Source organism: Hyperolius riggenbachi, chromosome 3 (assembly GCF_040937935.1).
Source record: "Hyperolius riggenbachi isolate aHypRig1 chromosome 3, aHypRig1.pri, whole genome shotgun sequence".
NCBI lineage: Eukaryota > Metazoa > Chordata > Amphibia > Anura > Hyperoliidae > Hyperolius > Hyperolius riggenbachi.
The window spans coordinates 484,440,570-484,466,154 of NC_090648.1; the positions used below are offsets into that span (position 1 = coordinate 484,440,570).

General features: G+C 47.0%; 1 protein-coding gene across 3 annotated transcripts in view; it reads left to right on the forward strand.

Moving 5' to 3' along the window:
• Nucleotides 1-25,585, forward strand: part of ANO2 (anoctamin 2) — a 340,170-nt gene that overhangs the window by 274,345 nt on the left and 40,240 nt on the right. For all 3 annotated transcript variants that reach the window (XM_068278130.1, XM_068278131.1, XM_068278132.1), the window contains one exon: nucleotides 6,978-7,126. In XM_068278130.1, coding sequence (XP_068134231.1) covers nucleotides 6,978-7,126 — 149 coding nt within the window. The remainder of the gene's footprint in view (nucleotides 1-6,977; nucleotides 7,127-25,585) is intronic.

A 25,585-nucleotide genomic window follows, 5' to 3' on the forward strand; every position in this document is an offset into this window, starting at 1 on the left:
GGATGACTTAGAGGATTTCATTTAGGTGACTTCCTCACGTAACAAGATAATGGATAAGAAGAACAGTTGATAAGGGGCATGCCGCTGTTCCCGAGTCTGTTGGTGCGGCTGGGGGCCGGATTGAGCCGCATGCCCAAAAAGAGAATGTTTGTTTAATTGTGTTTGCTTAAGTAGCTCTGGACGCTTTGCCCTGCAATAAATAAGCAAGTTATCGTTTTATATTAAAATGTTATTAAGGTTAATAAATGGGCTGCATTGGCCTTAAAATTCCAAAGTCAATATGCAGTCCGAGAGTTTTTATAATAAGTGTAGAGTTTATGTTTGATAAGGGGTGGGGGGGGAGAGAGAGAGATAAATCAAGGGGTTGGTTGTCCGTAGGACGGCAATTGGTCATGCACATATCATGTATGAGGCCCTCAAGTCCTCATGTTCTGAGAGCCACTGACAGGACCTCTCTCAGCGCTGACAGACTGACAGCTGGGAAATCCTCCTCATACACACTGAGAGCTGAAGCATTTTATATGATTATGGTCTGTCACTTACAGATCCTCCACCTCCTGCACAACAGCACAGGATTAGCGGTGGCATTCTGTACAGGGGACAGTGACAACGAGTCCAGGATGCTGGCACTGCAGCCATCGCAGCGCATTCCACTCATATCACACAGGTCAGCCGATTTCAACCTCTGACGCCTGAGATGTCATACCGCTGCATGACACCCAACCAACAGGCGCTGCACTGCATGGTGCTAACCATAGCCGGGACAAGGTCCTCCAGCACTCAAGGCTGAGACACCAAAGTGCGCACCTCCATCCCTCCCACCCCAGCCGTCACACACTGATTGCTATTAGACTAAGAGGTGTCCCAGGGCCCCCAACACCTTAAGGCCTCTTGCACACTGCAAGAATTTCAGATTCAGATTCCGCTTTTTAATCAGTTTTTACCTCCGATTCAGATTCAGATTTGCAGTGTGCAAGGAGCAAACTGCAAATCTGAATCTGAATCGGAAGTAAAAACAGATTAAAAAGCGGAATCTGAATCTGAATTGCTTGCAGTGTGCAAGAGGCCTAATGTCTAGTTAGCTGGCTCACAGTCACTGTCATGTATCCCCTTTTCTTATTTCTCTCTTGCTTCAAACACAATAGGGGATTGAAAGCTGAGCTGTGCGCCCACTCCTACACTGCGCGCTCTATCGCCTCAACCCAGCTCTGGTGCTAACTAACAGTTATTTCTTCAAAACTTCTCTTAATACGAATAGAAATGAAAGAAGGTTAAAGGGATTCTGTGGAACTTTAAAAAAAAAAAAAAAAACTGATACTTACCTGGGGCTTCTATCAGCCCTCTGTAGCTGTCATGTCCTGCGCCGTCCTCCTATGATCCCCTGCTCCCCGCCACCGGTCCCAGTCTAATTATTTATCTAAGTAGACTGCAGCTGCGCGGCCGTGGCTGTGAGCATGCTTGCTCCCGTGCGTGTCATCGAGGGCTTACTGCACAGGCGCAGTATGAAAAAACCTTGTATTGCGCAGTAAGCTCCCGGAGACGCGAGCAGGAGCGAGCATTATTTGTCTTGTTGGATGAATAATTAGACCAGACCGACAGCGAGGAATGGAGGATCGTAGGAGGAAGGCGCTGCATATGACAGCTGCAGGGGGCCGATAGAAGACCCAGGTAAGTGTCCGTTTTTTGTTTTTTTTTAAGCCCCCACACAACCCCTTTAAAGCAAACCTGAACTAAAAATAAAAGTCAAAATAAACATAACACAGGTCATACTGCGTACATATGAATTGGCCGCCGGGAGATTTGGGCGCAGGACATAGCCGGTATATGACTTATCCTGCTGCTGAACAAGTTCCCGGTGGCATAAATACTATTCCCCCTCCACGTCCACGTGGATAGTGTGAAATGATCTAATTCAGCTTCCAGCTATTGCTGGAGGGCTGAAATATAGTGTTTTAAGAGCAACTTCAGCTCCGTCTTCTGACGGCGCTGAAGTTACAGTGCGCTGTCTATGGTGGCGCCGGCTGCGCCCAAATCTCCTGTGCTGTTATTACAGCGCTCGGGTCATACTTACTTACCATATATTATTATACAGGCCATGCTTACTGTGTAGTCCACTCATCAATCTCTTTCTCCTCTCCTGCATCCCGTTTGTCCACTCTGATCAGTGGAATTCTCCGCCTTCCATTTTGAAAATGGCGATGACCCCATAACAGCTTCCCGGTCAGCACACTGTGTTAAACTGTAATATCGCCCACTTGGGCCATGGAGAAACATGGACATTTCCTAGCACATCACTTACCCTTTCAGTTATAACTGACAACAACTGATTTATTACTGACAGCTACTGATATATTTCATTTGTGACAAAATCTGGTCAGAAATTTAAGGAATCGTTGTAAGAAGAAAATGGGGAGCTTCTGAAAGGAACTGACTGCGAGGTAAGTATGTAATATTCACTTGCAGGTACATGATGTGTTTATTTTAAATAATTTTACTCGGTCCACATTTACTTTAAAGGACAACTGAAGTGAGGAGAATATGGAGGCTGCCATATTTATTTCCTTTTCAACAATACCAGTTGCCTGGCTGTCCTGCTGATCTATTTGGCTGCAGTAGTGTCTGATGCACACCAGAAACAAGCATTTAGGTAATTTGTCAGAAACACCTGATCTGCTGCATGCTTGTTCAGGGTCTATGGCTAAAAGTATTAAAGCAAAGGATCAGCTGGACAGCCAGGCACTCTGCATTGTATAAAAGGAAATAAATATGGCAGCCTCCATATTACTCTTGCTTCAGTTGTCCTTTAAATATTTCTAAATCTGCCTGCTCTATATCAGTGTGTCCTCTACCAATACCGCCATATTGCCACAAGATGGCCCCATTCCAATGCAGACAGCAGACTGTTCAATTCCTGAATCTTATCAAAGGGAGGAGGTCTAACAGTGTATAAACGCTAATGCTGGGAATACACGTTACTTTTTTGTCTCCCATTCTCCGCACAATCTATCAGCCTTTCGAATCTCTGCTCGATCCTCTTATCTTCCGCTCGTTTTTCTTATCTTTTTTTTCCATTCACTTTTATGAGAAATCGAGCGGAACAGAATCGAGCAGAGAATCGGACATGACGGAATTTTATCTATCGAAGGCATCTATTGGAACGATTCTCCGCAAAAACGTAATGTGTATTTCCAGCATAACAGGGTGATGGGAATTGCTGAAGGACACCTGAACTGACAGGGATATGAAGGCTGACATATTTATTTCTTTTTAAAGCAAATCTGAAATGAATTAAAAATAAAGAAAAACAGAAACTCACCTATGGAGAGAGAAAGCGCTGGGTCTTATAGGGCTTTCCCTTTCCCAGGGCCAGGTTTAGGCCTAGGCAGGGCCGATATCAGAAATTTTGGGACCCCTCACACATCATCAGACCTGGGCCCCCCTCCCCGGGCCCACCCGCTAGCCACCCCACCACTGTGTCCGTGCGCGAAGTGTGTTATGCGGCAAAAAGTGGGCATGACCATGGTATGTTGTAGAGGAACCAAATACTACCAAAATAAACAAATGAGATAGGGACTTGTAGGTCCGTTCTTATCCTTTATCCGTTCTCTTTTGTCCACCTCTTTTCTTTCTGTGCCTCTTTTGTCCACCTCTGTTTCCCCTGTGCCTCTTTTATCCCCCTGTGTTACCTCTTGTCCCCTTCTGTCTCAGCTCGTCCCCCTGCCCTAGGCAGGTATAAGTGGCCCCCAGTATAGGTATCCAGGTATAGGTCCCCCTTAGTATAGGTAGCTAGGTATATACGTTCCAAAGTCTAAGTAGCCAGATATAGGTGGTGCCCCAGTATAGAAAGTCCTTTGTAGCAGGCTCACTAATCTGCTCCCCCACGTTCAAGCGCTGATGTCACTCTTCTCTCAGAGGTGGAATGCGGTGTGCTGGTTAGTGAGCCGCAGCCAGCACATGAGGCCCTTCCATCGCTTTTGGGGGGGGGGGGCCCAGAAGCCCTGGGCCCCTCACTGTAGTGTCAGTTGTCCCCCCCTGATGGCTGCCCTGGGCCTAGGCGATGGCGTAGGGCACCACAGGAGGAAGGGCACCAAATCAGCAGGCTAAACTGGTGCAGCATTTGCAAGCTTGCAAATGCTACAATGCAGGGAGATTAGGCGAGCGCCTGACCGCGGTACTCTGCTGGCATTGTGGCTGGTGGCTATGGACTTGGACAACATTGGAGACGGAAAGGAAAAGGGAGCTTCTGCACTGGAGACGAGTGGAGAAATGAGTGACACTGATGGGTGCTGCGGTGTGAAAGGTAGCTGGCTTCCTATACTGAAGGGAGGGGGGGAGGAAGGATTAAGGGAGTCATCTGGCTACCTATACTGAAGGGAAAGGGGGAACGGTCATCTGGCTACCTATACTGGGGGGGTCATCAGGCTACCTATACTAGAGGGAAGTGGTAATCTGGCTTTTACTGGAGGGAGAGGGGGGGTCATCTGGCTACCTATACTGGGGGGTCATCAGGCTACCTATAGTAGAGGGAAGGGGGAGGGGTCATCTGGCTTATACTGGAGGGAAGGGGTTTTTTTTGTGCCCAAAGCTATTCACCTCCAAATCAATGTTTACAAGAACTACAAAATCACTACAACCAAACGCTCCAAAGTCGCTTGGTCTGCGCTAGGATTTTGAGGACCTGCTCTGTGAGGCTTCAGACTGCACATGTGTAAGCACGCTCTCTTGCGCACTTGCAGTACAGAGCCGCCTGTTTTTGGGAGCACTCAGGCTCTCAAAGCCTCCCGTGGCAACAGATTTGAATGGGGGGAGTCAGTGCTGGAATGAGGAGACCGTGAGAGGAACAAGAAGGCTCTATAGTAGGGGTCCCCAACCTTTTTCAGCCCGGGGCCCACTATCCCGACCAAACTTTTCTCTGGGGCCTGGTGGGGGGGGGGGGGGGGGGGTGGTTATTACAGTTAGCCCAGTATAGCAAGCACAGTTAGCCCAGTATAGCTAGCACAGTTAGCTCAGTATAGCTAGTACAGTTAGCCCAGTATAGCCAGTACAGTTAGCTCAGTATAGCTAGTACAGTTAGCTCAGTATAGCTAGTACAGTTAGCCCAGTATAGCCAGTACAGTTAGCCCAGTATAGCCAGTACAGTTAGCCCAGTGTAGCCAGTACAGTTAGCCCAGTGTAGCCAGTACAGTTAGCCCAGTATAGGCAGTACAGTTAGCCCAGTATAGGCAGTACAGTTAGCCCAGTATAGCCAGTACAGTTAGCCCAGTGTAGCCAGTACAGTTAGCCCAGTATAGGCAGTACAGTTAGCCCAGTATAGCCAGTACAGTTAGCCCAGTGTAGCCAGTACAGTTAGCTCAGTGTTGCCAGTACAGTTAGCCCAGTGTAGCAAGTAGAGTTACCCCAGTATAGCTACCCCAGTGTAGCTAGGATAGGTGCCCCCTCCCCGCGCGACCGCCGCTCCTGTTACCTTATGAGCGGGCGGCCGCTTCTTTTCTTATATTCCCCATAGCCGTTCTCTTCTTTGCAGCATCTTCAATTACAGCATCGCGTCCCGCGGCTGCTGTAAAGAAGGGAAGGAAGCGGGACAGCGGCCTTCTGTAGTGGCGATATGCATCGCCGTTACCATGGGAACCGCTGCCCTGCTTCCTTCCCTTCCTTACACAGCCGCGGGACGCGATGCTGTAATTGAAGATGCTGCAAAGAAGAGAACGGCTATCGGGAATATAAGAAAGGAAGCGGCCGCCCGCTCATAAGGTAACAGGAGCGGCGGCCGAGGGGGGGAGAGGGAGAAAGGCCAGATCCGCTGCGGCCCATCAGAAAACTGCCCACGGACTACCAGTGGGCCGTGGCCCGGTGGTTGGGGACCCCTGCATATAGGACCCAAAGCCTTCCCTCTCCATAGGTGAGGATCTGTTTTATTATTTTCAATTACCTTCAGATTTGCTTAAACAATAATAATATTAATAATTTGGCTGCAGTAGTGTCTGAATCACACCAGAAACAAGCATGCAGCTAATCTTGTCAGATCTGTCTAATTTGTCAAGAACACCTGATCTGCTGCATGCTTGTTCAGGGGTTATGGCTAAAAGTATTAGAGGCAGAGGATCAGCAGGACAGCCAGGCAACTAGCATAGCTCCCAACTGTCCCTCTTTAGGAGCCCTGTCCCTCTTTCCTCCTCATATGTCCCTTTTTCAGGACTTTGTCCCTTTTTATAGTTAAATATATTACTAAAATGTGTTTGATTGATTCTAAACTTTATTCCCATCCTTTAAATTGATATATTACTAATTTTAGAATGTTAATATGAAGGAAAATGAACCAGAATAGAAAGGACCAGTGTGGTTTAAATTATATGTGATGGGGGCGCGACAGGGGCGTGTCTTAAGTGTCCCTCTTTCTCATCTCAAAAAGTTGGGAGGTATGAACTAGTATTGCTGAAAAGGAAATAAATATGGAAGCCTCCATATCTCTCTCACTTCAGTTGTGGTTTAAAGACTGGCCTCAATTCACAGAGCTTTATCAAACACTTTATCAACCGTTTGATAATTTACCTCATGGGTAAAATCTAATTTTGAATTCACTAAGGTGTTATAGATTTATCGAATGTTTTATCGATGAAATGATCATTAAATCGATAACACCTTAGTAAATTCAAAATCAGATTTTACCCATGAGGAAAATTATCAAACGTTTGATAAAGTGTTTGATAAAGCTCTGTGAATTGAGGCCAGTTTTGATATTTCCCTGGCCAGAAAAAAAAGTCCTTTACTAAGCAATTACAATGGATGAGATCACTGTGGTTCAGTGGCGTTCTTTCCTGCGGCCAGGCTATGAGCCATTATCATTTTATGGATTTTGTAGGAAGATTTGGTGGCAGCGCAGAATACGAATGAGGCAGCGCCTGCGACAAAGTTGACCCGGAAAGCTGTTATCAGCCGCTCTCATTGGATTTTATGGCTGTCTCTCTTTTTTTCTCCAGAAAATTGAAGAAATTGTTCAGAAAGCTGAAGGATGAGAGGTCGGAACCTCGAGAGAACAATCTGCACAATTCCCGAGAATCTCAGCAGTGGGTGAAGGACTACGCCCTGGAGCCGTTCACCGGACTGACGCCGGAGTACATGGAAATGAGTGAGTGTCAGCTCCTCTGCCCAGGTGTCCCTATTCTAATGGGCCCTGTCAGTGTAAATGAGCAATTAGTTATTAATGAATCAAAGACTGGTACACACATCCAAGTTTGATTGGTCGTTTTCACCCCCTTCCATGTATTATGAGGCACAACAGATTTTGAATACTATGTACAGACTGTACAGGTGAGCTCTAATGCTGAGAATACACGATGCAATTTTTTTTTGGGTCAATTTACTGTTTGATCAATTTTCGATTTGTTATTCCGCTCGATTTCCCGCTCGATTCTTATATCTTTTCTTATCAATTTCCATTCACTTCTATGAGAAATCGAGCTGTAAAACGATCAAAAGTAATATCGTACATGATGGAAATTATCTATTGAACCATCTATCTGCTGAAAAAACGCATGGGGCCTGATTCACAAAGCGGTGCTAACAGTTAGCACCCTGGTGAAAAGCCCATTATCATGCCTAAACTCAGTTTAGGCATGATAAGTTTAGGTGTGATAAGTTTAGGCATGATAAGTTTAGGCGTGATAAGTTTAGGCATGATAAGTTTAGGGGCCTGATTCACAAAGCGGTGCTAACAGTTAGCACGCTGGTGAAAAGCCCTTTATCACGCCTAAACTCAGTTTAGGCATGATAAGTTTAGGTGTGATAAGTTTAGGTGTGATAAGTTTAGGCATGATAAGTTTAGGTGTGATAAGTTTAGGCGTGATAAGCTTAAGCACCAACTGCGTTAGCACCGCAGTACACAGCTGATCAAACGTTTTGCGCTAGCAAAGTCTGGTGCACTTCGCATAGAGTTTATTGGCGCTGCTTTGCGTGTGGGACTTTGCACGCTATCTACACTTATCTAAACTTAGCATGCCTAAACTTATCACACCTAAACTTATCACGCCTAAACTTATCACGCCTAAACTGGCTTTTCACCAGCGTGGTGCAATGGTTATCACGCCTAAAGTCTCTAACTGGGTTAGCACCGCTTTGTGAATCGAGCCCATGATGTATTCCCAGCATAAGGGTGGCCACACATCATACAACTTTTTAAAGGGACTCCGAGCAGTGCAGAAACTATGGAAAGATGCATATCATTTTAAAGCTCTCTTTCTCATCTTTCCAATGATATATAAACCACCGCCCTACGTCTTTTAGTTTTCGCTATTTTCGCGATTGAAATGGCTGCGGCCGCGGTTTCAATCGCGAAAATAAAGAAAACTAAAAGGCGTAGAGTGACGATTTAGGTGTCGCCATAAAGAGGAGAAAAAGAGCTTTAAAATGATTTCCATAGTTACTTGTATTACACAGGACGACACTTTCCCCAGTGTCAGCAGCTTCATTCAGCAGAAAAAGTCGCCCTGTGTAATACCATGTAACTATGGAAAGATGGATATCATTTTAAAGCTCTCTTTCTCCTCTTTCTGACGACCCCTAAATCGTCGCCCTACGCCTTTTAGTTTTCTTTATTTTCGCGATTGAAATCGCGGCCGCGGCAATTTCAATCGCGAAAATAGCGAAAACTAAAATGCGTAGGGCGGCGGTTTATATATCATTGGAAAGAGGAGAAAGAGAGCTTTAAAATGATATGCATCTTTCCATAGTTTCTGCACTGCTCGGAGTCCCTTTAAAGATATTTTCAATTCAAGAATTGCAATCAATTTTTTTGACTGATTGTAACATTTCAAACATTTGACCAATGTACCACACATACACGGTATGTTCAATTTTACCGCAATTATGACAAAAAATGATTGAAAACTCAGAAAAAAAAATTGGTTGCGTCTGTACACCAAGTAATTGACAATCTACCACACACCATACAATTTTCATAGAAATTGTTCAGATAAAATCCAACTCTCCCTATCTTCTTTTATTGAATAAAAATGGGAAATTCGAACATTTCTCATACGAATGAAAAAAGTTTTCGATTTTTCGGGACAACTGATCAATTTGGTTGACTTGCCGTAAAATTGGTTCATTTTGTTGTATGTTGTGTGGAAGGACCAAGCATGGAAAAAAAAAATAAGATCTACTTACCTGGGACTTCCACCAGCCCCTGGCAGCCTATCTGCCCCTCGCCGCAGCTCTGGTGTCCCGGGATCCCTTCTGTTGCAGAAGCCAATCTCGCCAGGTCGGCATCTTCTGTGCCTACGCAAGCGCCGCCACGCCACTCGTGGTCGCAGTCACGTTGTCTGGAGCGTTGTGCGCAGGCGCAGGACTATGTGCAGTGTTTCCTAGGGCGATTGCACTCGTGTTTTCCGGTGCTTAGTAGTGCCGTGCAGTAAACTGTACAGCGCTTCCGCTTCCGAACTTTATTATACTTACTGGTTGCCCAGATGTCTGGCTTGCATCCGTTGCCCCGCCTCCTAAAGGAAGCGGCTGTGACCACTTCTGCTATGGGGCGATTGTGATTAACCCTAATCCCATACATGTCAAACTCCGGCCCGTGGGCCAAATCTGGCCCTCAGAGCCATTAAACTACTTGGCCCTCAAGTGGTTTCCCATTTTTGCATTATGTTTGGCCCACTCTAGATCATCAGGGAAGCTATATTGGAAGTGAAGTCCTAGAACACCATGGAAGCCATATGGGGGAGTAAGTAGTAAGCAAGCACTAAACACTAGGGAACTGCATAGTAAAGGGTGGGGCCTCTGGACCCCAGGGAACTATATAGGGGAGGGAGAACCACTAGATACCAGGGAACTGTGTAGGGGTTGGATGAGGGTCATTAGACACCTATGAACTTTATTAGTAGGGCCGGAGCTACCATAGGAAAAAATGGGCAATTGCCCCAGAGCCTGTAGGGGCCCCCAAGGTGTCCCTCCCCCATCTTAACTGTTGCTCCCCAGGGACTCTGCAGAGTCTGTTAAGTTGGGAGGTGATTGGGGGAGGGTCAGCAGCCAGCTCAGGGGCCCAGGAGGGAAATTTGGCTGCAACAAAGGGCCTCTAATGACGCTTTTTGGGTGGGGCATCTGTTGGGGGGCCCCCAGGCTAATTGTGCCCTAGGGCCCAATTGTTACTTGAACCGGCCCTGTTTATTAGGGAGGAAGGTGGCCAGTAGACATTGAGCTTGGCCGGCCGGCGACTATTTCCCAGTGTACAGTTTCAGCCCACTTTGTATTTGAGTTTGACACCCCTGCACTAGTGGACTCCGAATCCTCACCACTCGCTTTCATTGGCAAGTGTTTTTGGGGTATTGTTTTTGGGTCTCAGCCTTTACAGTCTGACAACAGTCCAGGCAGTGGCTGCGTTATGGTATTGTACAGTAGTGGCATATTTCATATATTTTATTATATAATTGTCCGCATGCCAGTGAAACACATGATGTCACACAGACCTCTATAGCACTGGGTGTCATTAGCAGCCTGATTCATTCGGCTGACATTTTGCCACCATGACACTAACCGGGCTGTCTGCTCACTGAGTGGCCATTGTTTGCTGTCGCCACCATTTATGACAATTTATGACAATTTATGACATCCAAAATTTCACCGTGACATGAGGCACTGCCTCGCCGCAGACTGACCTATGAGTGGCCTGATCGTGTCAGGGGGGCGCTCTTGGGACGCCGCATGAGAAACCGCAGACAAAAGAGCTGAACATTGTTTTACTGTCCTGTAATTAGGGTTAATATTAGTAAGTGGGAGTCACAGGCCATTCATAATGAAACCATTGTCAGTCCCTTAAATAAATAACCAGTATTGGATGGCCTAGAGGAATATTGTGGTTTTTATAAGTCACGGCTATTGTTATGGGGAAACCTCTATAAGGAAGCTGAAAGGGAATGGTGGCATAGCGCATGTGAATGGCCATGAGATGCAAGTCAATCTTTCTCGCATGAAAATTTTATGCAAATTGTATGCAGCTAAGAATGGGCCAATCAAAAACCTTTCCTTTTAGGTTTTTTTTTTTTTATATTGGCCCAATGCCAAGCTGCCTCCAGGTATTTCAATTTCCTCCTATATTTCAAAAACTGCCGTGTTAACTGTTTATTTCAAAATTTGCCTTTGACATGACAATGTACTCTGTAAAGTGCTGCAGAAGATGTCAGTGCTATATAAATACATAATAACAATATGATAGGACATTAGCGTATGACTATGGTAGGATTAGATTGTGAGCTCCTCTGAGGACAGTCAGTGACATGACTATGTACTCTGTAAAGTGCTGCAGAAGATGTCAGTGCTATATAAATACATAATTAAATAAGGGTCATAAATAGGCACTTTGATGGGTGAATAGGAACTGATGAGTATACTAGCGGGCGGCGACAAGTACACATACGGGAATGCGCACGGGCTGTGCGCAGGGGTGCTTGGCCCATGATGCCCTAGATGGGCCCTGGAGCAGCATTTCCTCCCTCCCTTGGCAGCCACTGCTCACCCCTCCCTTCCCTTGCGGCCGCCTGTTCCTGTTACCTTATGAGCCGGGGGGGGGGGGGGGGGGGCAAGGTCAGCAGAAGGGGATAGTAGCGCAGGAAGGAGGAGTGGCCAGACCCCCCTCACCTGGGGCTCTCCCTTCCTCACTCCCCCTCCAGAGCAACGTGGCAGCGGGAGGGGAATGGTGAACAGAGGCAGCGGTTGGGGAATGAATTACCTCCGCTTCCTTGTTCCAGGTCTCCTCCTTCCATGCCGCCCACCAGGCCCGGATTTACCTCATGGGAGCCTAAAGGCACAGATGTCCTGGCACCTTAGACTCCGCCCTCCACAAACCTACACACCCCCACCGAACACCACTGCAAGTGTGCTGGCTGCCCAGCTGTCACTTCTCCCTTACTCCCCTTTCCTGTCATTGGTCATAGGTAGCTACAGGTGCCCCTTAGTATTAGGAAGCCAGAAGTACCCTCAGTATTAAGTGTCTAGAGGTGCCCCAAGTATTAGGTAGCTAGAGGAACCTCAGTATTATGTAGCTGGCGTTACCTTCAGGTGACTGAAGGGAGATCTCGTTAGTAGAATGCCGTTAGCAGGGTGAGTAACCTCTCATTTACACTCTCATCAGGACTCTGCATACGGAAGAAGGGAGGCACTCTGGGAGGAGAGTGAACCGCCTTTCAATCATCAGGCGCCTGTAGGACCGAGCCTACAGTGCCTTATGGTCGCAGTGGGCGGCAGTGAAGGAGGAGACCTGGAGGCACGCAGGCAGCGCTTCCGACGCCTGGAACGTGGAAGCGGAGGTGAGTAATTCATTCCCCGTCCGCTGCAGCTGATTACCATTTCCCTCCCGCTGCTCTGGAGGGGGAGCTAGGAAGGGGGAGCCCCAGGTGAGGGGGGAAGGAGGATCTGGCCTGCCTCCACCATCTGCCTTGTGGATCATCTGGCTCTGCCGGGGATAGGTAATCTGTAGTTGGCGCTCTACAGCTTTACTTTTTAGGCCATCAAAAAGCAATTAGTGCTACTGAACAAAATCATCCACTAAGACTTCTGCAAAGTACAAGGAGCCCTTTCACTGGACATGTTAATGCACGGCGTCGTGTACTGAGCTGTAATTAAAGTATTAGGAGGAATAATGACAAGATTGTTTCTGAATAAACTTTTATTACAATGCAGAACAATAAAAAAACAAACCCAGTGAAAAGGAAAAACAAATACATTCAATTTAACTATTCGCAATAACAGTTCTTTGCTTTACATGAAAAGGATGTCAGATGACACAATAACAGGGGACTATCGGTGCCCATACACTTGTCGATTTTCCCAGCAGATTTGATCATTACGATCGAATCTGTCAGAAATTGATGCCGCAACATGTGATTGCCTGATCGTCATTTAGAAACTATCCATCCCTGCAGACAGTGGAAAAGCAGCCTGGAAGTGCAACCACGGTAACCATAGACCGTTGTGCTGTGCTCTCTGGTGTACACAAAACCACCACATCCCCATATCTCTGCATGCCTCACAAGCTGCAAATAGCAGGAAAGCCTTAAAGTGTACCTGAGGCGACACATGACATGATGAGATAAACATGTGTATGTGCAAAACATATCAACCACTTCAGCCCTCAGTGTTGTTTCAACGTAGGCATCAGAGCAACGTTCACCTCCCATTCCTTCACCAATAACTTGATCACTACTTATCACAATGAAATGATCTATATCTTGTTTTTTTCTGACACCATTTAGGCTTTCTATGGGTGGTACATTATGCTAAGAATTATTTTATTATAAATCCGTTTTAACAGGAATACTAAGAAAAAAATCATTATTTCTCAGTTTTTGGCCTTTATAGTTTTTAAATAATACATGCTACCATAATTAAAACCCATGTATTTTATTTGCCCATTTGTCCCGGTTATTACACCATTTAAATGTCACAATGTATGGCGCCTATATTTTATTTGGAAGTAGAGGTGCATTTTTTCATTTTTTGCGTCCATCACTTATTACAAGCCCATAATTTAAAAATAACAGTAATATACCTTTTTGACATATATATTAAAGTTAAGTCTCTAAGGTAACTATTTATGTTTGTTTTTTTTAGTTGAATATTTTTTAGTACAAAAAAAAAATTAAAATAACTGCAGGGAGTGTGGAAAGTAAGGGGATACTTTTAAAAGTAAAAAAGTGTCATTTTCTGGAAATTTTTATTTTCAGATGAAATTTTACTATTTGGCCACAAGATGTCCTCGCCATTCACTTCTGTATGCATAGAATTACTACGCAATACAGAAGTAATGCGTGGACGTGAGAGCCCTGGCATGGTGAAGGACACAGATGTCTCATAGATGGCGTCGGTCTTTCATACAGGGACTTAGATCAATGAATTGGAATAAATGGGAACTGAGTTCCCATGCATTGATCTCCGAGGTAACGAGCGGGAGCATGCCCAATTGTGCGCGACTGGGGCGAGCGGCAGTAGGGAAAGTATTTTGGACGTAGCAGCTATGTCCAAAATGCTTAAAGGACTTACAAGCCCAAATGAAAAAAAAAAAGTTCTGTACCTGTATAATCTTCACCCCCCCCCGGCCGGATCCCGACCCCACAGCCGGGTCGGGCTCTCTTGCCTCCTCAAAAATGGCCGCCGGAGTTGGCCGTGGCTGCGCAGTCCGCACAGACACGAGTGCGGCTGCGCAGCTCTAGGGCCTCCCCCGATCCACGCTACAGCAGCCGCGCTCGTGTCTGTGCGGACTGCGCAGCCACGGCCAACTCCGGCGGCTTTTTGAGGAGGCAAGAGAGCTTGACCCGGCTGTGGGGTTGGGATCCGGCCGGGGGGGGGGGAGATTAAGCAGCGGGGACCCGGTGGAACTGCACGGAGGGCGCGGATGACCTCCTCCGTGCCTTCAAAATTCATACAGGTACTGAACTTTTTTTTTAAATTTGGACTCGTAATTCTTTTCAGTAGTTAATAACCAGGCTTTTTTACTTGTTTTATTTTGCTGCCTGAAAGAGTTAATTTCTAGGCACGGAAGTGACAGCTTCTGTCTTGTCAGTAACTTGTCGGGGAATATAGTAAACATCACTGATAAGCTTATTACAGCCATACAACTTTTCCTGGCAGAATACAACTTTTGAGGGTGGGGAGAAAATACATGAACTATTGACCTTTTGCTAACTCTGGGACACTTATTAGGCTGCCGCTGTTTAGAACTTGTAAAACATTCAACCTACTTTGTAAATGTTTAAATATAAAATAAAACCCTGGGATACTTAAAGGAGTCATCAGGCAACATAAAGTAAAATGAGTGGTACCTACCGGGGTCTCCCTCCAGCTCCAAGCTCCCAGGATGTCCCTCGCCGCAGCTCTCCCCGCAGCCGTTCACCGCAGGTCCGTCCCGGTCCCCGCCGATGACGTCAGAGTGACCTGGAGGTCGCTCTGTACTGCGCCTGCGTGAGCGGCGCTGTCAATCACCGCCACATGGTCCGGAGCGGACTGCGCAGGCGCAGTAGTTCTGTGCTTGCGCAGTCCGCTCCGGCCCACGTGGCAGTGATTGACAGCGCCGCTCACGCAGGCGCAGTACAGAGCGACCTGGAGGTCGCTCTGACGTCATCACCGGGGACCGGGTCAGAGCTGCGGTGAACGGCTGCGGGGAGAGCTGCGGTGAGGGACATCCTGGGAGCTTGGAGCTGGAGGGAGCCCCCGGTAAGTACCACTCATTTTACTTTATGTTGCCTGATAACTCCTTTAAGGGTGAACTACAGGGAAAATAATAAATGTAATAAAAAAGTGCTTCATTTTTACATTAATTATGTACAGATGGTTTCATCAGTGTTTGCCCAATCTTTCCTCTCCCTGATTTACATTCTGACATTTATCAAATGGTTACATTTTTACTGTTGGCAGGTGATGTCAGTGGGAGGAGATGCTGCTTGCTTGTTTGGCAGTTGGAAACAGCTGTAAACAGCTGTTATTTCCAACAATGCAACAAGGTTCACAGACAGGAAACTGTCAGGACCATGGTCCTGACATCACACTGTGGGAGGGGTTTCAAGACAATATCAGTCATACAGAGCCCCCTGATGATCCGTTTGAGAAAAGGAAATGATTTATCATGGGCAAGAGGGTATCAGCTACTGATTGCGATGAAGTTCAATTCTTGGTTACGGTTTCTCTTTAAAGGACCACTATTGCGAAAAAAGTGCAAGTGCGTACGGGGGCTGGCTGGTATCTTACCATTTTGGCAGTTAAAATTGCTGTTCAGGAAATGTTGTTGAAAACAAAGAAAACCCCCATGAGGAGATGGACTGGCACAAAACCCGTTGGTTCTGTCAGATTTTAACTGCCTACTTTTTTCGCTATAGTAGTCCTTTAAAAAAGTAATTTTTAGGAGTAGGAGGATTAATATAATTGTTTATTTCATCAGTTTATTTTCACCTCTGGTTTACTTTATGTTTCTTATTGCATCCCTGAGACCAGAGGTGTTACTAAGGGTTTCTGAGGCCCCAAGCAGCACATCATTTAAAGAATTAAAAAAGTATCACTCCATTATAGGTGCACCACCCCAGTATAGGTATCCACTCCCAATGTGGGTAGCCACCTGCAATATTGGTAGCCAAGTTGTCCCCCCAGTATTGGTAGCCACCCCTAGTATAGGTAGCCTAAGGTGCCCCCCCCCCCCCAGTGTAGGTAACCACCTCTAGTATAGGTAGCAAAGAGGTCCTCCCAGTATAGGTAGCCAATTGCATCATAGGTAGCCAAGTTGTTGCCCCAGTAAAGGTAGTTACTCCCAGTATAGATGGCTACCCTCAGTATAGATAGCCAAACTTGTCCCTAAGTATAGGTTGCCACCCTCACAAAGGTATCCAAGGTGTCCCCCAGTAGACATCCAGCCCCAGTATAGATCGGCAAAAGTGTCCCATAGTATAGATAGCAAAAAGGTGTCCCTCCAGTATTGGTAGCCACTTCCAGCATATGTGGCCACTCCCAGTATAGATAGCCAAAGTGCCCTCCCCCCAGTATAAGTAGCCAAGGTGTCCCCCCAGTATAGGCAGCCACTTCCAGTATAGATAGCCAAGGTGTGTCTCCCCCCCCCCAAATAAAAAAAATTAAATATATATATGTAGCAAAAGGTGTCCCTCCCCAGTATAGCCCCCCCCCCCCCCCCCCCTGCATATAGGGCATTGAGTGTCAATGGGGATATGTAGCTTTCTGCTGCCTCTTTACCCCCAGCACTCACAGACCTGCAGATCAACGCCAACCGGTAGAATGGAAAGCAGTGCACAGTAACCATGTGCCACACTTCAAATGCAGGAAATGAGCAATGACCTCACTTCCGCATCTGAAGTGTACTCACTGGCCACTATGCTGCTCTCCCCTCTGTTCTTGTTTGCGCTGGTCTGAGGTCTGTGTGTGAGTGACAAGGAGGCAGCGGCGGCCATACTAGTCACAGACAGGACAGTCCTGGCAGTATGGGAGGTCCCTGCTGTCGGTGAGGCCCCAGGCAGCTTCTTGTTTCGCCTGGGCCTAGCTGCACCCCTCCCTGAGACTAAAGTGCTTTCAATGCATTGACTCATTTTGCATTTTCCGTCAAAACCTTGATATCAAATCGCCTAGACAGAGTTACGTGTTTTTTCTTAACAAAAGCAGAATTTCGTTTTTGGTTCTTCATCCATCCTGAACAGGAATAGAATCATTCCTAGACAAATCCCCCTTCACACAGGTCATTTTTTTTTCACATTTAATCACTTTTACCACCATGAATCGCGTCCACATTATCTCTTCTCTCCATCCGTAAGTAATGTCAAATATTTCTCTTTTCACCTGCAGCCACTCTATTATTCTAGGTAAGTGCTTCTTCGACGGTAAAAGCTCCCTTCTTGTGAGTGGAGCTGAATGGCGTGTTGTTTTACTTCCCTGCGCTGAGTGACAGCGACATTGATGGATGGTCGGTCGCTGAATGTACCAGGTAAACAAGAGAAAGGCGACGTATCAGCACGTCTGTCATTGGCGCGGTTTTTTTTACGGTTGAGTAACTACATTTGATGTTGAAAAGCTTTGAGGAGGCTGTGAGGGAACAACCTTCAGACTTCAACACAACATTTGTGTGCTTGACGATCGTTTGAAAGGCGGCGGCCGCTGCTCCGAGGCCTCCGTGTTATGACTAATAGCTCGCAATGTTTTATTTACCGTATGGGAAACACATGGGCGCACGTTCTGCATTATGGAAATGTGCAAGATGGGTTTTTTGTCTGCAGTATTCCCCTGTTTCTGAAATCATAAGCTGGTTCTCTGCAGCTCTGGACTATACCATGTTTCCCCCGAAAATAAGCCCTTTACCCGAAAATAAGCCCTGGCTGTATAATGGTAGAAAAAAAATTAGATGCTATGTTAGTGTATAAGGAGATGTGCAGTCTCTTACTGCACCTCCCTTGTGGCTGCATCTCCCTCCGTTCTCCTGTAAACGGCTCCAGTATCCTAACATAGTCAGCGCCTTCATCCACGAAAATAAACCCTAGCACATCTTTTGAAGGTAAAATGAATGTAAGACAGTGGACTTAATTCACAAAAGGGTGCTAAGTGTTAGCACGCTAGTGAAAAGCCCCTTAGCGCGTGCAAAGTGCCTTTATATCTAATATGTGCACAAGAGTTTGCGCGTGCATAGTTTAAGTTGGTGCGTGCGAAAAATTGCACCGGTGCGTGCGAAACGTTGCACCGTCTGCGTGCAAAATAGCTTTTCTGACTCTCTGCACCCACATTTTTCTGATCTGGCCCCTGTCCTCACCCATCTGTTCAACCTCTCCTTCTCCACCGGCATCTTCCCCTCCATATTCAAACAGGCCACTGTGCTTCCCCTGCTAAAGAAATCTTCACTTGACCCGGCTCTGCCATCCAACTACCGCCCAATCTCTCTCCTCCCTTTTGCCTCAAAAATTCTTGAACGCCTGGCCCACCAACGCCTGACCAACTTCCTTAACTCCAACTTCCTTCTCGATCCCCTGCAGTCTGGTTTTCGCACAGCCCATTCTACAGAAACAGCCCTCACCAAAGTGGTAAACGACCTTGCCCTTGCCAAAGCCGAAGGTAAATACTCCATCCTGCTCCTCCTGGACCTCTCCTCGGCATTTGACACTGTCGACCACTCCCTCCTCCTCCACTCCCTGCAGCTAATGGGCATTCAGGACCTAGCCTTAGCCTGGATCTCCTCATACCTCTCCAACCGCTCCTTCACAACATTTTTCAACGGCTCCTCATCCACTCCTACACCCCTCTCAATTGGTGTTCCTCAAGGTTCTGTCCTAGGACCACTACTGTTCTCACTCTATACTGCCTGAATTGGCAAAATCATCTCCTCCATGGGTTTCAATTATCACCTGTATGCCGACGACACCCAGATATATCTCCACACCCCAGATCTCTCCTCCTCTACCATGGACAAAGTCTCTGCCTGCCTCACATCCATTTCCTCCTGGATGGCTGCCAGGTACCTGAAGCTTAATTTGGACAAGACTGCGCTTCTAATATTCCCACCCCGCACAGCTGCACCCCTCCCAGATCTGCACGTCACTATTGAAAATACCACTATCCACCCTACCTCCCAAGCCCGCTGTCTAGGCGTTACTCTGGACTCTGAACTTTCCTTTACAGCCCACATGCAAGGTATTGCCAGATCCTGCAACTTCCACCTCCGCAACATCTCCAAGATCCGCTCCTACCTGTCCCCTGACACCACTAACCTCCTTATCCACGCCCTTGTCATCTCCCGCCTAGACTACTGCAATTCTCTTTTATCTGGCCTCCCCTCTAACCGTACTGACCCACTTAAATTGGTAATGAATGCGGCAGCCAGACTGATACATTCTTCTCACCGCAGCGCCTCTACAACTCCGCTCTGTAAAGCACTACACTGGCTCCCCATCAGCTTTAGGATCAATTTAAAAATCCTGTGCTTGGCCTACAAATCAGTGCACAAGCAGTGGCGGCTCCAGCTTCAGATTTTTGGGGGGGCTCAAGAGGGGCACAATGGCTGGCAGGCGGGGCTCATGGGGGGAATTTGCGCCGCGGCGACCTTGTGGGCGTGGTCATGACATCATGTGGGAGGGGCTAACTAATGTATTTGTACCAGCTAATGTAGTTGCATAAAAAAAAATATAAAGTAAATGCACATAATGACAGACAGCGTTTCCCCAGCAAATGCACGTAATGACAGACAGGGTTTTTCCAGTAAATGCATGTAATAAGAGACAGCGTTTCACCAGTAAATGCACGTAATGACAGACAGCCTTTCACCAGTAAATGCATGTAAGGAGGGACAGCGTTTCCCCAGACAGCATTTCACCAGTAAATGCACGTAATGAGAGACAGCGTTTCACCAGTAAATGCACATAAGAGACAGCTTTTCACCAGTAAATGTATGCTGAGGAAATCGAGGGACAGGGGTGTCATGCTGGGAGGACAGGGGGTATTGTGAGCTGGGGAGATCCCAAGCACATGACACCCATGTCCCCTCCAGCACAAAACCCCTGTACTCCCAGAAAATCACACCCCTGTCCTCTCCAGAACATGCCAATACTGTCCCTCTCAGCACATCACACCCCAGTCCCCTCCAGCACATCACACCCCAGTCCCCTCCAGCACCTCACTTCACTGTCCCCTCCAGCACATCACACACCTGTCCCCTCCAGTACATCACACATCTGTCCCCTCCAGTACATCACACATCTGTCCCCTCCAGTACATCACACACCTGTCCCTCTGTAACCCCAGCAGCACATCTCATTCCTCCCTCTAGCACTGACCCCATCCTTCAGCCCAGGACCCCAGAGCAGCTGGTACTTGAGTGGCAGCGAGAGAAGTATGTGGCTCCCATGGTCCTGGGTCCGTCTGGGGGGTGTGGAGGAGGAAGAAGCCATCTACTGCTGTTGCATTTCTGCTTAAATATACCCCCCACCCTCATTCTCCCCTGTGGTGGTGCTGCTGCTGACGCTAACACACCTCAGATTGGCGGCGAGCAGGATATAAGAGTCAGCCAGAACAGCGCATTGCAGCCACGCGGTGAAATCAAATGCAGGAAGTGATATCATCGGTCACGTCCAGCATTTAAAGTCCACTGTGCGGCTGCTATGCGCTGGTCTGGCTGATTCCTATCTACTGCTCGCCGCCGATCTGAGGTGTGTTAGCGTCAGCAGCAGCACCACCACAGGGGAGAATAAGGGGCAGGTGCGTTGCCAGCATCCCAAAAGATTCAGGGCACTTCTGGGCACCAATAAAAAGAAACCGTGTGACATGCTGTGGTGTTTGTGGGCATGGCAATGACAGGTTATATGTCACCATAATAAAAAAGAATAAGGCTAGAAGTCTCAGAGCTAGTCTACTTTAGGAGACCCAGCAGGAAACCTCATAGGGAACAACTCTCCAATCACAGCACCCTTTACCGCACAGAGCATTGTGATTGGCTGAACAACGTGGGCGTAGTTTATTACAACCTATCTGAAACCTACAAGTTCAAGAGCATGCCATCCACCCAATCACGTTAGCTAGATTTCCTGCTGGGTCCCCTAAAGTAGATTAGCTCCGAAGTCTCCTATAGAATCTTCCCACATAACAGCCAAAATATCTCACACATAGCAATTTTTAGGCAGCAAATCCCCCATTTAGCAGCTAGGCACTACATCTACCACATAGTAATACAGCTGCATATGTCCCACATAATACAGTAATTAGGCATCCATCACATAGCAATAGGACTGCATGTATCCCCCATTTATACCCCTGCATGGCAGTTAGGCAGCGTATCCCTGTGCACAGTAGTAAGGTAGCAGATGGATAGTAGGAAGTAGGATAGTAGGAAGTAGAAAGGTAGCAGATGGATAGTAGGAAGTAGTAAGGTAGCAGAGCACACAGCAATTAGTGACACATACCACTTAATAGGTAGACGTTTCCCATATAGCAATTAGGCACCCTGATTTTGCACCATATCATTCATATAATAGGCAACAGGTTAGCTATTAAGCAGTCAGGTAAAGTGCATTATTTTCAGTGTATGGTGAAGATGTGTGACTCCCTTCCCTGCACAGCAGAGTAACATGCTAAGAGACATTTACTTGGTGATCTGTTATCCTAATGTATGCCCAGAATCCCTGCTTGCTTTCACAGTATCTATCCTGCTGCTGCTTTCCCCTAGACGTCATAGACTCACACTAGTCACTAGTAATCCCTCCATGTCTGCTTCTCTCCGTGGGGTCAGCTATCAGACATCCATGATCTGCCCTTTAGTCCACTGGTGGTGTGAGTGAAGTCGTGGGGGAGAAACACTCACAGACACCGCTGATTTCTGACTACTGCAGCATCAGACATTCCTCCAGCCTCCTGCTTCTCCTCCTCTCTTCTTCAATTCTTCTTAGCTTTTCAAACACCCGCACTCCCTGTCAGCTGAAACTGTATCCTTCCGCCCTGCAGCTGCAAAATCCTGTATCCTTACGCCTTTGAGTCAGTTAGTGTAAATATGCAGCGATCGGGACTATTTTGTACAGTGGAAATGCCCGTTCGGGGCACAGTCGGGCTGATACCGGCACGTGCTACAAATAAATTGAGCTTAACAACGACACTGATGAGGGCAGAACATTTAAGCAGCAGCAGCATGAGGGAAAGGTTTTTTTTTTTAAAGTACACTCAGCTCTGGGGGGGCTTTGGGGGAGGCTTACAGTTTGTCAGCTGGGGCTTCAGCCCCGGCAAGCCCCAGTGTAGCGCCGCCCCTGTGCACAAGACCTGCCCGACCTACATCTCTGATCTGGTCCACAGGCACATACCAGCCCGCCCCCTCCGATCCTCCAATGACCTGCTCCTAGTCGCACCACGCATAACTCAGTCACACGCACGATTGCAGGACTTCACCAGGGCTGCCCCAACTCTCAGGAACTCTCTCCCACCAGCCGTCAGACTCGCCCCCACCTTTAATACCTTCAAACAAGCTCTCAAGACTCACCTCTTCACGCTCGCATACCCCCCTACACCAGCACCATAATATGTTCTGTTAGACCCCCTCTCAAAAGACGCACCTATTGTCTCCACCCCACCCTTTAGATTGTAAGCCTCTGGCAGGGCCCTCCTCCTTAATGTATCCAGCTTGATTATGCAATCTTACTCACAACCACCCCTCTTGTAGACTCGAACAGTCTCTATTTTGACCTATGACACTGTATTGTTATCAAATCATTTGCATGATCTTGTTTTGTTGTGAGTTTCCGTATGTTCTACCTGTTTGTTAACCCATTTATCTATTGTGCAGCGCTGCGTAATATGTTGGCGCTTTATAAATGCAATAAATAATAATAATAATTTATAAGCCATTTTGCACATGAACGGTGTGACGTTTCGCGCGCACCAACTTCAGATGCGCTCAGTAACAGCTTTGCCCATGCAAACTATTTTGCACCCTAGTTTACTCGTGCAAAGCTTTTAGGGGTGCTAACTGTGTTAGCACCCTTTTGTGAATCAGGCCCTGTGTCTCGTATTTTGGGGGTAACACTGTATTTATCAAGGTTGTTGGAAAATAAACGTCTGCAGTTATGCACACACGTGCTATTAGTGTTGTCTGTCGAGATTGAGCTCAACTCTGCCACTATATAGTGCTCCTCCTACCTGCCAAGCAATGTGTACTGCTAGCGATAGGAGGAGGGATGGTGGAGCGCCTTCTGGTGGGCAGGGCAGGAAAGGCAGTAGTGTGGCAATATCACTTTGCAGAGGCTGTGAGTCCTGTGACCACACCAGCGTCTCTAGACCTAAGGGTCCTACATGAGGGTAGCAGGAACTTTGGGCGCCTGCTAGCGGTGGAAGTATTGGCACCGCCAATAGGTGCTTATTGAAATAGTAATATTGAGGGAAAATTTTGTGGCCACCCAAATTACCCCTCAATGGCGCTAGTTCAATGGGTATCTATGGCAATGCCATGGCAATGAAAAATTACATTTTTTTAAAATCTTTTTTTTTTGAGGCTGGGTGGCGATTGGGAAAGGGGGGAGGTTACTAAGGTTAGGTGTGTGTGTGTGTGTGTGTGTGGGGGGGGGGGGGGGGATTGGGCAATTGGGCCACTTAAATAGGATGTGTGTACGCACCCTTAGATACTTGCCTAAGGGCCTGAGCCCACGGATGCATTTGTGTCTGCTTTTCAGTTACACATCAATGTTAGAGATGCTAAAAGGCGGACGGAAGCGGTTACAACTGCATCAGTGGGCTCAGGCCCTGAGTAGAGGGAAGGCTCTCGATCCATAAAGCCTCCCCAGTTCTCTCTCTCTTCCTCTCTCTCTCTCCCTCTCTCTCTCTCTCTCTCTCACTTCTTGTTCCACTGCTGTCCCCCGTTCAAAATGTTCTCCTTTAGGACTCATTGAAAGGCTTTGGAAGCTGGTTGGAAGGCTCGCAAAGGTGGGACATCGGTACTGGGGGAAACTCACCTGGGACTCTGGAAAGTTAACTCCAGAACTCACCAGGAACTCTGGTAAAATTCAATCTAGAACTCACCAAGAATGCTGGAAAACTCACTCCAGAGCTCACAAGGAACTCTGGAAAACTTGCTCCAGGGATTACCAGGAACTCTGGAAAACTTGCTCCAGAGCTCACCAGGAACACTGGAAAAACTCGCTCCAGAGCTCACCAGGAACACTGGAAGACTTGTGACCCGGCAGCCAGTGGTGCTCAGCAAGATTTCGGATATCCAAACTACCCAGATAATCCGAACTTTTTCCACTATCCGAACTTTGAATAGCAATTCGGATATTTTTAAAAATCTGAATAGACTATGATTTCCCATCTGAAATCCGAAATCCGGGTGGATAGTTAGTTCAGATTTCCGAGCAGAAGTCAAAATCACCTTCAATGACAAAAATCAAAAGTTCAATGGCAAAAATCCCTTTCGAAGGCAGAGAGAGATGTATAGAGAGAGTGAGAGAGAGAGAGATCCATCCGAAAGGGATTTTGGCCATTCGAAGAGACTTTTGGAAGCATTTTAAGCCATTTTTAGGTCAATTCCGGTTTTCTATCCGGATATTCAAATCCGGCCAGATACTGAGGTCGGATATCCGATTCAGATCCGGATTGGAAAATTTTAAACTCGGATATCCGACCCGGATCGGATATCTGGGTATCCGGATCCGAATTAGATCCAGATAGTGAAAAGTGGTATCCGAGCAGCACTACCGGCAGCCTTGTATACTCACGCCCAAGCTACATAAGCTACACTAAACACCCCTAACACCCACCAATTATACTTAACCATAGTAACCCAACTTTTTTTTTTTCTTAATATGTATAGCAGCCATGACCGACATTCTCCACCTATACTCACACTCAAAGAAGAAACACTACAACTCTAGAAGTTCGTTGGAGTGACACTTTAATAGTCGGCCACAGCTGAACACTCTGAAATTATCAATCATCAAACATAAATTAATAATAAACAACATCAATACATATATAAATAACAATGCGTCCAAATAGAACACCCCAAGAATCCAGATCTTCATCCCCCTCCACTACCAGGTGGCAACTGAGGAGCCCCTCCCAAAATTATCCAAAATATTAACTTATCCCCGGAACCAGGCATGAAAACCAAACTCCCAACCGTAATACCTGGCCCGAGAGTTCCCTGGGCTTACATGCCATGCTCTCCCAATAACAGTTCCACTTCACCATCACCTTACTTCCTCCAATATTATCCATGTGCATAAAGATAAATCTCAGCCATCAACTCTGACCCCTCAGTCCCGCCACTTGCCGTCACTCTTAGCAGAAGGGGACCGCCGCCACAGCTGTGACATCTGCCAAAGAAAATCATAATTAGTATAAACCCCACTATGAGATGGCCTAACTGGCCTCATCTTTAACCCCCTACCTAACAAATGCTTGTCTCCCACCAACCAGGAGACGCCGAAACTTTCCAGCTACTAAATGGAAAACAAAAAACCACCAACCCCCTCCCACCTGACTAACATTAAACTAAAGGGCGGGTGGGTGGGACATTTGCAAAGACTGCCATACAGGGAGGTAATGGCTACCCCCAGGAAACTCCTCCTCTCTTCCTGTCCACTAGCTAACTCAA